The 16,475-nt window shown below is 38.4% G+C and overlaps 1 protein-coding gene across 2 annotated transcripts in view; it reads left to right on the forward strand.

Annotated features, from left to right (window-relative positions):
• Positions 1-13,588, forward strand: part of Calx (sodium/calcium exchanger 3) — a 37,683-nt gene extending 24,095 nt beyond the window's left edge. The window contains exons 4-9 of one of the 2 annotated variants that reach the window (XM_066742179.1): positions 4,291-4,482; positions 4,652-4,828; positions 8,735-8,893; positions 11,215-11,386; positions 12,926-13,210; positions 13,453-13,588. In XM_066742179.1, coding sequence (XP_066598276.1) covers positions 4,291-4,482; positions 4,652-4,828; positions 8,735-8,893; positions 11,215-11,386; positions 12,926-13,130 — 905 coding nt within the window. In that variant the 3' untranslated portion in view covers positions 13,131-13,210; positions 13,453-13,588. The remainder of the gene's footprint in view (positions 1-4,290; positions 4,483-4,651; positions 4,829-8,734; positions 8,894-11,214; positions 11,387-12,925; positions 13,211-13,452) is intronic. The other variant, XM_066742180.1, reaches the window with a different exon arrangement.
• Positions 13,589-16,475: the final 2,887 nt, after the last annotated feature.

Genomic DNA, 16,475 nt, shown 5'->3' on the forward strand with positions numbered 1-16,475 from the left:
CGGTCCTTGAACTGAAATGTTGGCAAAGATAATAGCGAATCTGCCCTTCCCGTTTTCTCTAATAATAGCTCCAATTATTAATCCAGTTTCCATTTCCAGCGAGTCTCACCGATCCGAAACTGCGCGTTACGGTGTACGATCAACAATCGAGTTAAAACTATCGACTCCAATACTCTCCACACGTAAAACTCTACACTGAAAACAAAAATCATTCGGGGTGAATAAATTGTTCGTTCCAATAACGTTATTTAAATATGGAAGTAGGGCGAGCGATGAAATTGAATTGATTTCATTGGAGTAATTATTGTTTAATTAAATGGCGGTTAATATATAAATAAATAGGTAAGAAAAATCATTTCACATAAATATAGTTTATTCCAATTTAACGTTATTTAGACATAGAACTGTGGAGCGATGAAATTAAATTAATTAATTAAATCTCGGTTAATATTTAAAGAAAAGTTTAATCGTCGCTACATTTCAACAAAGATTAATCTATGTATATAAAAGATTTTGCCTCGTCACAGTGCGATCGATCGATTTGCCCGAAGCTTTTTCCTCCGCGAAAGGACTTTATTGTTTAATAAATGAAGAGCGAGAGACGAAAACGAAACCAATAAAAGCTTTTTCACGGTTAACCGTGTGGGAGCGCCGCGCCACGGCGAACAACGGGAAGGAGTAGGTCGGTGGAGCAGCTGTTCCTATATACGTGGCTTGAATTACTTATTGACCAGGTTTTTGTAATTTATTCAAAAGTCCGAAGGCTAAAAGCATTGGAAGAGTTGAGCACGTCGGCTGCTGGAAAGGAGAGCTGATTTTTAGATCGAACTTCCCTCCCCAATTTTAGCCAATATAATCTACGAGGGTACCCGCATCTCATAACTGTAACGGATGTATAAATATAATATGTATTCGAAAATCGATGAAATCTTCATTAGAACCCAGCACAACCGCAAGTGTGAATAACGCGATCGACCGGACCAGATGCTCCCTCGGGATAATAACGTATCGCTGTAACTTCGATCGGATCGATTAATCAAAGATTTTTAATCGAGAACCACCTAGGTATGTGTATATATATATCGGAAAATGAGCTTGTCTTTTATTTATGCACCACGACTAATTTTTCCAGAAACTCTATGATAAAAACTATCGTTAAAACGATCAATTTAATATCAAAAGATTCGTGAAATTTTATACAGAGTTTTGATGATGATTTTATTTTACGAAATATGTTATAGGAACGAGATGATTTTTTTCAAGAAGGATCTGGTTAATGAGGGAATTTTAAAATTTGTCGAAGGATTAATTGGAGGAGAAACAAGAGTGACTGTGTAAATTCTATATGAGGGTCAAGCTGAAAATGTAACTCTCCAAGTGCGTGCAAGCTTTAAATTTAAGATCAATAGGGTCTTGATTGGATCCATTGATACAGAATGATTGATAGTCTAAATATAACGCAGTTTGGTTAGAGTGGACGCTCCACTGGATCATCGAACGAATTGGAACTGACCGAGGAGTCATTTCTGATTTTCATTCAATTTTGACATTAAAAAAAAAAATAAAATCTCATGGAAAGAACCAGAGAGAAACCTCGATCGACTTTAAGACTCGATTAAAGCTCCGATCTGACGTATATGGAAATGAGTAGTACGAGAAAAATTCAGAGTTTATCGCGAGCTGTCATAGATGAGCGAATCGATTAACAAATTGAATATGAAAATTGATGGGAAAGATTTCCCATCGAGTCTCATTTAAATCTGTATCGACCACTTTCTTCCAGAAACTCTGATCCATGCAGTCTGAGAATTAAAATCGAACGAGAAGAACGATTGATTCCAGCAACACGAATGAACATTCGCTAGAAAATCGACGCGTGTAAATGAATAAATAATTAGCGAACGGTGTGTATAAAATTTATTCGCGTGTTTCGATAAACTGGAATGCACTGGGGGGGATGAATAAAATTGTAATAAGCCGCGAAGCATAGAAGCAAAGCAAACTCGTGTAAGCTTTAAATTCGCTCGCATCGAAATGTTGGTTGTATTTGGCGGATGAGTGTGATTGATAGATTAAACAGCGTAATTAGAGAGAGAGGCGGGGTCAGAGTCTATAGAAATGGAGGGGGGGGGGGGGGGGACTGCTGGAATAGTGGGCATAGTAATGAGCGAGTGGAATGAAACTTTAATGAAAAACAATCGCGAGTGAAAATCAGAATGAGAATAAATATTAATGGTGCGAGCACAGAGCTATTTGTATAAAAGGAACGAAATGTTTATTAGGTTTACGGTGGATTTGCTGTGTACTCTGTGCACGCGTATAAATATTTACACACACGTACGATAATTCAGGCTGCGTATATATGTATATAACAAAAGAGGCGTGTGTGTTAAGTGGAATTGGTCGGTAGGTAGTCAGCCAGGTGTAATTTGTTAAAGAAATCGATGAAACAGTAGCTAATAGGGGGCCGCCTTCGTGCGATTAAGAGTCGCGTGTGAAGAACGCCAGTTTCCGAAGTGGCTGGCAAATTGCTAGCGTGCTACCAAACCACCGTCGTCGTCACTTCCTTCAGCCGAGCTTTACCGCTGCTTCATCCCCCCCTCCCCCCCCCCCCCCCGCTCCGCGTCAACTTTGCCATGGCCCAGTTGGCCTTTTTCCGCTGAAAACCCACGCGAAACAGCAAACACCGCCTCGCACCGTCTTCCAATCAACTCGATCTAGTCCACTTTGATTCTCTGATAACTTCTCGTCAATAACTGCCAAACTCTCCTTTCTCTTGTTTATGCCTCGTTAGTTCTGTATATACTTTTATGATTCCCTCCTCCTTCTTCCAGTGTATCGTGCGAAGGTTTCCATTTTTGTTCTCGATTTTCACTTTTGATTTTTCCTCAACTAATTTTTCCTTTATTTTATCGAATCTCGTTCCTCCACTTTTTGTCCTCGAGTACCACTAAGAGTGCCGTTCTTTTCTTCCTATAAAATATATAGTTATGTAGTTATCATCAGTCTGTAAAATTATTTATTTTAAAAAAACCTCCTCTTTATTTATCGAGCAAACGTTCAATTTTATCAGTTATTTTCTCAATTCTCACTTTTGATTTTTTCTCAACGAATTTTTCCTCTATTTTATCGAATCTTGTTCCTCCATTTTATGTCCTCGAATACCACCACGAGTGCTCTCATTTTCTTCCTATAAAATATAGAATATATAGTTATACAATTCTTATCAATCTGTAAAATAGTTTATTTTCTCATTTACCTCGTTAACCCTATATTTTCAAAAATCCTCCTCTCTGTGTATCGAGCAAACGTTTAATTTTATCTACATCGTCAGTTTCCCCACTTAAATTTTTCTCAACGCAGATATTTTCCCTGAATTTTCCCCAATCCTGCTCCTCCACCGTGCGTCCTCGAACATCGCCACGAGTGCTCTTATTCTCTCCCTACAGTCACCGCTCATGTTAATTTGTAAAACCTCACCCTCCGGTTTTTCTGGAATTCTCCTATATATATACGAACCCTGATAAGAGACTATTCGCGACGGTTCTGCAGAAGCTTTTTTCCCGGTTCTCCATTTCGATCTTAATCGAGCATCTTCGTCGTCGTTTCCGTGGCTTCGACTGAAATTATACCTGCGAGAATCCGAGTCCCTGGCTTTTAACATAACTAACCTGTCTGACCTTCGAAGCATCAATATTTATCACTCCATTATCACCGATGAATATGTGTATGTGTGTGTTGAGCAAATGCAATGAAAAAAGTTCCAATATTGATAATAATTAATGTTACAATGCTTTGGTTGGCAAATCACGTACCGATTAGATTTGAATAATTCATCGATCCATTTCCATCCGTAAATTAGCTGGTTTGCAATATTTATCGACCACGCTCCTCTATCGAATTATCTGTTGCTGCGAGAGATCAGTCGAGGCAGAGTGACTCTACGGTCTAAGAGAATCTGCTGCTTGATTGATATTTGCTTTCTTAGTCGAAGGTTATAGAATTCCATAATGATCATAGTACGCTATTTATAGAAAAAATAATTTATTGAAAAAAGAGAGAGAAAAAAAATATAGAGGGGTTGAAAAATTAATTAGATAAATGTTTGCTTTGGCTCTGCAGCTAAAAATTTGAATGGGGCGACCGAGCAGTGATCGAGCGATCGTTCGATAAGTGTGAATCTCCCAAAGTGGAGAGGACCTATAGTTGCTATATAGATGTACGCTTTTCTATGGGCCAGGTGAGAGGGTCACTGTGGAGAAATAAAGTGGAGTTTTTTTGTATTCCCAGCGGAGGCAGGACTGGCAGTGGCCGCAGAGATGAAGCAACCCGAGGAGAGGACCGACGAGGAAAAAATGGCACTTTTGGGCAAACCCAGACTCGGCGAGGTCTTCCGGGCCCAAATCAGGATCAAGGAGTCCAAGGAGTTCAAGAACACCGTCGACAAACTCGTCCAGAGAGCCAATGCTTCGATAATTCTCGGTAAATATCACCGCGTGTTCTCCGTCCTTATTTTGCAGCTCCACTTCCGGTGAACTTCATTGGTTCAAGGTCAAGGGGAGATTTGGCTAAAGGCGTTTGCGCGGGAGGGGAGCGTGGGTGGTAAAAGCGAGGGGGTGAAGCAATGACAAGGGTTTTTCATTGGTCTCAGGTACCAGCTCGTGGAAGGAACAATTCACGGAGGCTTTGACGGTGAGTGGAGGAGGTGGCGACGATGAAGAGGACGCCGCCGGCGATTCAAGGGCGGCTCCACCCTCTGCCATGGATTATCTCATGCATTCGCTCACTATCTTCTGGAAAGTTCTCTTCGCCTTCGTTCCACCAACGGGTAAACGTCTACCATTGAAAATTGCGATATACACTTTTTGTTTAATTTCTACCGATTTTTCTGATCTTTTAAATTACCATTCTTCTTCGTCAATTGTGTCGTATCGGGTTTCTGTAACTGTAGCAATTCCTCTTCTTTCGCGTGGAGCTTGCAAATTATTCTAATTTTTCTCTCAATCATTTTGCAAATTTCTTCCCACGCGTGGTATTAAACAATTATGCCGTTTGCTGTAAGAGGAATTAGTAAATTTCTGTGGAGGTTGAGTGACCTTGAATAACGAGGTCAACGCCTTCCTCTAGGAATTTACGTAATTTGGAGCGTACTTGCTTTTGTTTCAAAATAGCAATTTTACCTTATAATTATTATATATTATGTCGATTTTTTTACTCTTTGAGTAATAATTTTTCTCTTTTATATTATTTGAAAAAATCTTTATCCAATTTTTCTCTTCACTTTTCTTACAAATCTCCTACAACGCGTAGTATGAAATAATTATGCTGTAGGGTAAATTAGAAAATTTCAGTGGAGGTAGTGTGACCTTCAGCAATGAGGTTAATGCCTTCCTCTAAGAATCGACGTAATTTGAGGTATAGTTGCTTTTATTTAAAAATAGCACTTTTCCCCTATAATTATTATACGTCGTATCGCTTTCTCAACTGTTGGGGTAATAATTTTTTTCTTTTACATCATTTGAAAAAATCTATCCAATTTTTCTCTCGACCTATCGGATTACCTCCAACGCGTCGTATTAAACAATTGCGAGATTGGATTAATGACAGGAAATCATTAGGGGAACATGGGGCAAAACGGGGTCACGATCGGCTATTAAGGTTCTCGTGTAATAAACAATATTTAATTATGATGATAAATATGTAGCTGTTGTGTATCTACCGAATACTATCTCACAATCGAAACATTTGTTTTTTTTTTATTTTTCGGCATGTTAATTCATTACCTTTTTTCGTTAAATTGCACGTGCTCGGTTTTACCCCAAATATTCCTGGGGCAGAATGAAGTATTCCATTAAAATAACAACAAAAAGTCATGCTAAGTAAAACTTCACGAGGATATAATTAAAGTAAAATATCAATCGATAAATCTTCGGTAATTAAATGGACACTTTATTTACAATTAATTGTAAACATCAGGAGTTGTATTTTTTCATGCGTTTTTTCGTGGTAGCTAGGATCCACAATCGAAGCTGTTTTTTTTTTCAATTTTCCTGCTTCGACAGAAAGTACAAATAGAGGTAAGAAATTAAAAATTACAAAAACAAACGTCAATCTTGCTACTCTATTTCGCCCAGATCGAAAAGTACAGTTTTTATTAAAATTTTAACTTCGAAATTGCAGTGGATGAAGAAAAAACAGTAAAATTAATTTAAATTAAATTCTGATACTTACCTGTCTGATTAAAAACAATTAAACGCATGTTCCGAATAATATAGATTCGCTTTATACGTATATATCAATGTAAAGATAAAAAAACCTGAAAATAACTGTTTTCGAGCACGAAACTTGCAGGAAAAATGACAAAATTTCCCGATAATAAGTGCCGATAGTACGCATATGCTCCATTACACACTCACATCTTAATATAACTATATAGTATATGCAAACAACCAATACGTGATATTCCAGCGTCACTGCTCAGTCAACAGTGGAATAGATTGCAACTAATATAAAAAAAACTGTCGAGGACTTTGAACAAAAAATTTTACGCGAAAGGCACACTAGATTAGGTTACTTTTTTGCAAAATACTATCATTACCACGTTTGCTCCAAGTCGCCCTATCAAGATTTCCTTTCGTTGCTAATCTCTCGAATCGAGTTAACGAGGCTTCTTCTTCGTGGATGATCATTTAAAGGAGCCGGTAAAAAGGAGGTATATAAATGGAAAATTCCATCACCGAAAATGAAACTGCAATTCTCCCCTGAAATATGAGATTGCGTGATGAATTAAAACTGAGAAACACTCGATATGATTCAGCGGAGCGTTTGAGAATTGCATTTTTAATTTAGCTTTTATCTTCCCGACCTCGATGGATATAGAGACGAAGAATGAGATAGAGAGAGAGAAAAAAAAGGGAGATAGAGACAGGGACCTTGTAGTATACCTACCTTCTTTCCAAATTACATTGTAAAGTTTACCTTTTTCATTCATTTTTAATCTCCCCCCTCTTTCTCTCTGATATTTTTACTACACCATCCACCACTTTTACCGGCTCTTAAAGCTCTTTTTTCTAATGTCCTCTCATCTTTATGTCCACCTTCACCTTCACCTCTATTTTATTTTCTATATATATATATATATGTCTAAAGTATAGCATTTTTACGTATATTTTTATAACCTTCCTCCGACCCATTTAGTATCTGTCCTTTACCAGAAAACGACACCTACCGTTTCACTTCTGTTCTTTTAGCAGCCTTTGTCAAGAAACGCTTTGTGTTTCCTGAAAACATTGCAAGTCTCCGAGCCTTCGAGGCTCTCAGTTTTCCTCTCTATATCGAGAAAAATCATTCGTTTTATTGCGAAAAATTCTCGTAAAAATGCGAGTTTATTTACCGATCGAGCAAATTACTATTGTTGCACGAGTGATTACCGCTGAAGAACAATATTACGCACGTTTTACGATGTTCCTGCGTCATTTTACTCCGCCATTAAAAATGCCATTTGGTCTTCCATGCTCGTTTCAAATATTTTTCTCCACTAATAAGGTTGCGAGAACACCTTTCGCACTCGTTCAAGACTCTCCGATTCAAAGAAGAATTTTTCCAGCGTCATAAGCCGCACGCTCGCTCTTTTCCCGGCGGATTCTTTCGCACAAGCTTCGTTATTAAACAACGAGCACGCGTTTATATCGAGTGCCGACCCACGCTTCGATTCCACCGGGACTAATTCTCCAATTTCACGAGCGGTAACTTTACAGCCTCGCCGAAATCTATTCGGATAGGAGGACAGAGCTCCTCCATAAAATTCCCTCTTTCTCCTGGATCAACGCATTTCCAAATCTTTATGATCGAATCCCGCACGACTCGTAATTAAAAATCGATCGTATTTCCCTCTCTTATATAGTGGAGATAAAGCAACAAAAATTGTGCAAACTCGCGGAGTACCTCAAATATGAAGTATAAAATATTAAATTTTATTTATCAATAGCCAGAATTGGATTTGTCTCGCTGACATCCGCAAACTCACTTGGCGCTCGAAATGGGACAAAACTTTTTCGAGTGCAAAAAACTGTTTTTCCTCGAGCTTCCCAATTGGTTTTGCGGAACAGCAATCCCAATGAAAATCTGCGATTAAAGAGTCCTCTTTTTCCCATACGCGACAATAAAACTCCCACCTTAAACTTTAGCACGCTTTTTACAAGCTTTAAACAAAGCACGCGATATTCGAGGCACGTGAAAAACTAGCGAGAACGCTGTATGGAAATTTTTCTGTTTTTCCTCTGTATAGATATAGATATATATATATATATATATACAAACATTGAAAATTGTGGAGGAATTTTTACGAGCGCGCTGGCTGGGCCGTATTCGATTTGACCGAAAAGCGTATGATTAGAGTGTATTTGGCCCGTTCTTCAGCAAAGAATATTTTGCGCGGGAAAATTCTCGAAGCTCGAGGAAATACGCAAAAAAGGGTGAAAGAGTAGAATCGAGAATCGCGAGGAACGAAAGATAAAAAAAATTGCGAGTTTTACAGCGCGTATGTACATGTGTATATCTGATGCAAAGGTTCGTGAAACTTTCAGCGTTTGGACGTTGAAAATTATTAATCGGATCGATAAAGACATGGGCGACGCGCTTCTCGTTGGTTTTCGAGTACAAAGAAAATACGAAGAAGAAGAACTGTCTATGACCCTGATAAAACTTTAAAATCTGTTCTATTGAATTTTTTCAGATATCGCCGGTGGATATTTGTGCTTCGTCATTAGCATATTTGGTATCGGTGTGGTGACGGCCGTTATTGGGGACGTCGCGTCTTATTTCGGATGCACACTTGGTATCAAGGACTCTGTCACTGCAGTGGTCTTCGTAGCACTTGGTACCAGCATTCCGGGTAAGCTTCCGCAACCACCAGCTACGTTCACCATTGCGTCCACACCAAAACCCAAATATCTAATATAATACGATCGATTCCATTCGTGGCTTGGAGCATCCCCTGATATCAGTCTGATCGGAATACCTGAGAAAGAAAAATTATATCAGTAATATTCTTAGGATGAAAGACTCTTTTATACTAAAAATAATACCTTGTATAGGTAACATATGTATGTATAAAATATGTAAGAATTATAGTGGAAGCTAATAGAGCTCCGGATAATACTCACCCTTATATTTATATTCACCCCTCGGCTTCTTACCCTATCCGCTGTGAACATTTACAATTTTATGCAAAACCAATCCTCATTGATAACGAAGTTTAATTGCTGGCGATGCTCGTGCGAAGAAAAAAAAACTTGCAAATGCCGGAGTTGAAAGGTAAAAGTATATTAGGGTTTTCGAGCGGATAAGTGTTTGTTTTCAAACCTATTAGGAAAATGGTGCGAGCGAAGCGAAAATATTGCTTTTGACACGAAACTAGATGGATCGTATTTTGAAACTCACCTATTATAGTATAGTACACCAGAATGAAAAGGTTTTTTCAACGTCAACTGTAAATAGAGTGACGACTAAATAATGACTTTTCTATTCACTATTGTATCTTCCAGATTGATTTTGCATAGACTAAAATGAAAAACGTATTTTCTCACTTTGTTTTCCGTTATTAAACTGGACTGCCAAATGAAACTTTCTCGTTGTATCGTCCAACAGCTGCGACCCTCTACTTAAAACTGATTAAACGGAAATATAAATTCTGTATAGTGCACGGAATCATTAGAGCACGGTCTTCTATTAAAAATTTATGCAACCGACTAACCGACGAATTATTGAAAGATTAACGTATCAATCTTTTTCAAAGTGACGGTTAAATTGCAGTTTTCATCCTTCTTTTATGCCCTCTATCTTTTTTTTCATTTTCTGCTGTTGTCTAAATCTACATATGATCAGTCAGTCCTATACACATGGCATATAAGCAAGGATGAAAGCGGATGTTTCCAAACGTCCCCAGTAAAAACTGAAAATATAGAGGTTATAATGATAAAAAAAAATTGTTGGAGATATGGATAAAAAAATGTCAAATATCGTTACCTCGAGGAGGAAAGAGACACGATGGATGTAATTTTCTTTTTTGCCCATTCATCTCTTCCTAGAATTTAGAACAGTTTTAAAAGTAATGGCGGTAGTAGCACTGATTGGTCAAAATACGAATAATTGCACGAGAAGAAAGCAACCGGTGCATTATGTTTGACGTAAACCTTGTTTTCCATTTCTCTCTTCTCTTATGTGTTTTTATGTATACTGTATAACTATAGCGCATGAAAGGAAGTAAGTTATAACCAAACAGATTAGCATCGAACCCTGCACTTTCCGAATAAGTGAAGCACTGCGAAGTCAATTTTCACACGCAACGATAATAATTTCTCCGTTTATTGATTGTTAACCAAAGAAATAAACACTAAAAAACTCGCGAAAACTTGAAACTTTGACAAATTCAATTGAGAATCTGATATACTATTTGTATTGTATACATATAACAGGAATATTTGTAAACAATCGAGAGTATTCATAAAGCATTATTATTATATAAATAAAAAGATGAGTTTCTCATAAATAATTTGGCTTGCGTGCGTAAACAGTGGTCTACGATAGGTTAGTTAGGTTAAGCCAGGTTGCGTTAGGTTAGGGGGAAGATCGCGTGGATTGCGTAGTCGTGTCGATTAGGGTAAGGTTAGTGTGCGTGTGTGTCGCGGGATCTAAATCTTGAAGAAGGTTTTTGCACTTAAATGGAATTTTATTATTAACGCTTCGAATACCATGAAATTGATCGTCCCTTAGAAATGTCTTTTACACACGTTTGTAAGCTCGCACTGCGTCGGTGACCTGTGACGCCATTGCATTCGATGCGTTAAAAAACTGGAGAGCCGAGAACTCGCAAAAATATATAATTCTCCCAGGGTTTATCGATCGGATTTCGACAGGCTTTTTCTGCGATACAGAGGTACGTCTAGCACGTGTTAATGTATGTAAATACATACACCGAACGACAGAGAGGCTTTGTGGTATCAATGAAAAAGCCAGAATAAAACCGTTGAAGCCGCTGACAGCGATTTGTCTATGAAATTCATGGTCGACCGCGAGGCGAATTGAAAAGACTGAAAACGCTCCAATTGGCTCGAGTTGGAAGGGATGAGAGCTATTGGTAGGATTGGTAGATAGGTAGCAGGAGAAGAGTTCAAAAAATGGAGAGAGGGGGGAATTGTATGTCGTGTGTTGCAGATACATTCGCGAGCAAAGTAGCCGCTTGCCAGGACAAATACGCGGATGCAAGCGTGGGCAATGTGACCGGGAGCAACGCGGTTAACGTCTTCCTAGGAATTGGCATAGCTTGGAGCATTGCTGCTATTTACCATGCTCTCCATGGTCGACAGTTCGTCGTCGAGCCCGGCAAGTAAGTATACCTCTTTTCTAACCGAAATATTCCATCTTAAGTGATTTTAGGAAAAGGAAAAAGACAAACACCACTTATACCAGTGTGAAGTTGTAACGAAAATGAGGCATTTTTAAGATGTTTGTGATTGTTGATGACAGTGAGAATGGTCGGGCCACCCCGGAACTTCGTGGGACTATCTTTCAAGCACTGATTTTGAGCAACCAGAACTTTTTCCACCCGGAGCTCATTCCCGAGTAGGATGGTAGTGTGTAAAGGTCATAAATGGCACTTAGGGGTGGTTTTAATTTTCTGTAAAAGCAAGGGTGAGCAGAGACCTGGCAAATCCGTGAACCAATCTTATATGTGTTGGTTTTCAACAGTTAGTATTTTTTTTACACAGAGCTTCTTTCTGGGTAGAATTTTGTTGTTTAAAGGTTAAAATTGTTCCTTCAGTGGTATTTTTAATGTTTTGCAGTAACGGGAATGTAGTCGAAGCGCATTTCAAGCTCTGTGAAACTATTTTCTACAAGGTTAAAACGAAATTGACATTTGATTATTACAATTTACTCGAAAATAGAAGTATTATTTAAACCAATCGAACACATGAGAAATGCGTTTTATGCGAATTCAAAATTGTATTTTGGAACGTTTCAAATCGCACGTGATCAAAGCTTGACAAATGGGAAAATTATAAGAATTCAATGTACTTGTTATAGCTCTGGTGCTTCGTTATGTATCAATAAGTTTATATTGCTCGTTAATCTGGCCTCTATAGTATTTTAACGCTATATAAAAAATGATGCGATTGGCACAGATTTAATGGATTGGATAAATAAAACGTTAAGTTCCGTATCACAAGCTACGACAGTGAGCGACACGCGTGATTTATTACAGCTTAATGATTTTTTTACTGCTCGCGGCAAGGTGCATTTTGTTGTTACACCGAAAAGAACGGAAAAAAGATAGTCTTTCAAGTTATACATTTTGATGAAAGAGATTTTTGGTATAACTACTCTTCCCCTCCTCTCCCCTGCTCTATACGTTAAAGCATAGCTTATCGCGATTGCCGCGAGAGGTCATAGTCGTTACAACGATGAGAAATTTCGCTTCCGAACCTATTATACCACTATACTATGCTACATTGTCCTCATTCTGCTCGCGCGAATAGCTATTGTTGCGCCTTACACATTTACCAATTGTCCACGCGTCACGCTGCAATAATAAGGGATGCAAACGGCTATCGGATAAGAAACGAACGCTCCCTATTCTTCTTCATCCGGAATAATTTATACCAACTTGCCCTCCGCACATCATTCTTATATTTCTTTATACTAACGAGATTGGCGAAATTGGTCTAGGTGCATCGATTAAAAATATCATCAAATGTTCTGTAATAACAAATAGTTGGTTACAATTAAGGAATAAAGTTATTTTGTCACATCAAAGGAATTTAATATTGTTACGGGTGACAGAGATATGGAAAATTGATGGTGAAATAATGCTACATTGTTGCAGATACAGAAGAACTAAAAGAGGTTAACTTTTTATTTCGAACAGTTTGGCGTTCTCGGTGACGTTGTTCTGCACGGAAGCCTGCCTGGTGATATTGGTCCTTCTTGTGAGGCGTGCGAAGAGCATCGGGGGTGAATTAGGGGGCCCGTTCCTTCCGAAGATCTTAACGTCAGCCTTTCTCTTCTCCCTCTGGCTCTTCTACCTCGTCATGTCAACCCTAGAGGCCTACGGTGTTATCCAGGGCTTCTAATTTGCCTCGCCGAGATGGCGCTGGCTGCGTGCTTCTTTCCAACTTGCACCAAGCCCGATGCTCAATTTATGCCTCTCCAGGTAATCTATTAACCCCCTCACCCCTCTTCTTCGTAATTCCCACTTAATACAATCCTCGCTTTTCACCCGTCTCCTTCCCGATTATAAGAGAGCGAGCGAATTAATTGTCGAGATGAGAATCTCATTTCGAATTGCGTCTTGCAGCGGAGAAAATTAACTCGCTAATAAATTGTGATTTTCCATTATCGCGTGGTTCCTAACAAACGTTCAGAGGTTTATGAAAGTTTTTCTTTTTTTTGCAGGGCATCATGGAACATGAAACTTTGGTTGCTCTGGAGGAGAACACAACGAAAACGACCACGCGAAGTTTGTAGCGTTCGTGTTGGATGTCTTTTTTGTTTTTTGTTTGGTAAACGGTCGGTACGAATGAATCGCGAGCGAATATATGGAGAGAGAGAGAGAGAGAGAGAGCATATACCGAGGGTACTGAGACAGTATGGAATGGAAGGGAAGGACGAGTGGTCTGTATACGTGTGCGTATGTATGCGAGAGAGGGAGAGAGAAAGAGCTGACAGAATGTTGCCTTAAATTAACGGTAAAAATAAGAAAATGCGTTCTAGTCATGTAACGAACACTTTGCGAACCAGTAAACAAACAAACTGGTTCAAGCGAGAGTACTTAAAGGAAAAGAATGATACAAGTGAAACACTCACACATATATACCCACATACACGAAGAGACGGATACACCGTGAGAATACCATCTAACACATACGTACGTATTAAATAATATTAGAGTTATTATTCGTAGCTGATTCTCAGAGTTTTTCCTTCAAGATTCTGCGCGGTTAATTTCATCGAGAATTCTATATATACGTCATCGCACGAATCAAACACGGTGTTGTGCTAATTTTCTATTATATATATATATATAAATTAAATAATATATAGGTGAGAAGATATTCTAATATTGTTACGGTGCCATTTTTTTTTTGTCAGTTCTTCGTTCCTGCGAGTCGTTATGCGTTCGATGAGACGATTTGACCGATAGTGACGTCACGAAAGAGGCTACTGCTGCAAACTTCAGAGAGAAGCTCCGAGCATTGAGAAGCACTGGTTTGGCCGGTCAAAGGTGACCGGAGCAAAGGTTCCCACATAAATTGTTTACACGTGGGACGAGGGTTGAACCGTTTGTGTTTGAAGATAAAGCTGAAGAAAATTAACGACGAACACGATGTTTACGTTTGAAATCGGTAAGGGTGAACCGGTCTGTTTGTGCAGCAGATTGATTCGTCCGATTAAAGGATCGTTCGAGCCAATTGAAGGGGCAAAGACTGCCGGTATAGATGAGAGAATATTACGTAAATAAGCTGTTAAAATGTTTCGATAAGTGATTACTGAGTGTCGCTCATATTATAAATATGAAGGAAAAGAATATAGTATGATATAATTATTATAATAGCTGTAATAGTACTAACACAGGGAAAATTGTATTGAACATTCTGTAAAGTATGTTTGTTGATTGTTATTGTAATAGGCAGAGAAAAACTGAAGGATTAATGATAATGTACTTATATAGAGTTCGTTTGTGTCTGTTGAAAAAGGGAGAACGTCTACTTACCTGACTTTTATACGAGCTCATCGGTTCCTGTTTTGCTAATGTTGTACCAATCCAGACGCTTTGTGTTTGCGCATCATGTTCGGATCAGTATACATACTATAGTATAGTTGTCGATACGTTAGCACGAAGAAATATTATATCCAGCAGTCTCTATACACGGGATGCAACGTTATTTACTCGGCCAGAAATCATTATCGTGCTCGAACTGATCAGATTAAAATGACAAATTCATTGCTGATCTTAATCGACTAGCGAATATCGATTAGATAGCACGGAGATCCTATCGTCGCTAATCTTATTCAAATTTATGACAGTTCCTAGTGAATCTCTGTGCGTAGTTCATATTATTGTATTATATACTTTGAATGACACACTTGATAAACTTATTATTGTAAAGGAATGGAAGATTTGCAAAACAGTGAGAGATTGTATAATGGAGTTCCTTGGGTGAAGATGACACGAGTAAATTTAACGGTAGATTCTTGAAATTGCGATGAACGATATTGGGAATAATTGATAGTGTAGAGGGAAACAGTTGTTTTGGATCTTCCATTGCTGAGAATTTAATGGCGCAGCTTGAGAGCATCCGGTACACCGTCGTCGAGTGAAGCATGGACCCCACTGAGACCTGTCAAAACCCTCCACGTCACTGTCCAGCGTGTCAATTACGTGGTGGGTCGCTAACACTGCCCCAGATTTAGATTGTAACGCCCAACTTTCATTTCCCCTCACGTTAACCCTCTACATACATGTGTGAGAATGTTTCTGTACAGTATATTTGTGTGCGAATGTATCCGACTCCCAATCATGCACGCTCGAGTGAAAGGAAACAGCCTTGCGGAAATTAACAAATCTTCTCGAGAAAAATCGATACTCATCGAAATTGTTGCATCTCGACCATATTTGTCCCAGCTAAAACCAATGTAGAATTTTCAAAATAATGTGCATTTTTTTGTCAATTGGATTGGGTACTCTTCAGAGTGAAATTCATGAAGGGAAGCATCGTTGCGTGTAGCTGGAAACCGTATCGGTGGAAACGGCCAATCCAATTCGAGTTTGCAAGAGTAGGGAGAAGGTATTGTTGAAAAAAATTAATAGGGTGTATGTGAAAAGCGTCAGTGGTTTATAAATAATGCGAGTTTCGAGAGTATATAAGCTTTCCTCCTGTTCGATGGTATGAAAGATTTCAGCTCTGATCTTCGCTGCCTTTGGAAGAGAAGAGAGGGCGTTTTAGCGTCCCTTTAAAGAACATCAAAATTTATGTATTCAACAAGCGTGAATACCAATATTCATAAATTTACGCCTCTCGGTCATTTATATAGTTTATATTAACAATATCATAGTACGACAGACGATAATTAAAGTTTATTTATTATTTATTGTTACCAAGTTAAGGGGGATTAGAACGAACGCATCTTCCTTTTTCAAAAATATAATTTAGTCCCCTTTAACTGTCAAATGTTATTCATTATTCAAATAAAATTATCAACTTCGTCGATGAAGCGAAGTTAATGAAAAATCAATAATAAAAACAATGTTTAAGACGAATTGAAAATTTTCATGCATTTTTCGAGTCCGTCGAATTTCATTAATTCGACAGGTTTTTTTGCATGTGTGTATGTGTGTCTGTGTATAAAAATACTAAGTCCCCAACTTCATTGAATATCCTCATTGAGTTTTGGCAAACTAAAATTTTAATATTATT

Source organism: Prorops nasuta, unplaced genomic scaffold, assembly GCF_024137725.1.
Source record: "Prorops nasuta isolate Cenicafe-Biocafe unplaced genomic scaffold, Cenicafe_Pnas_1.2 PNAS00027, whole genome shotgun sequence".
Classification (NCBI taxonomy): Eukaryota; Metazoa; Arthropoda; class Insecta; order Hymenoptera; family Bethylidae; genus Prorops; species Prorops nasuta.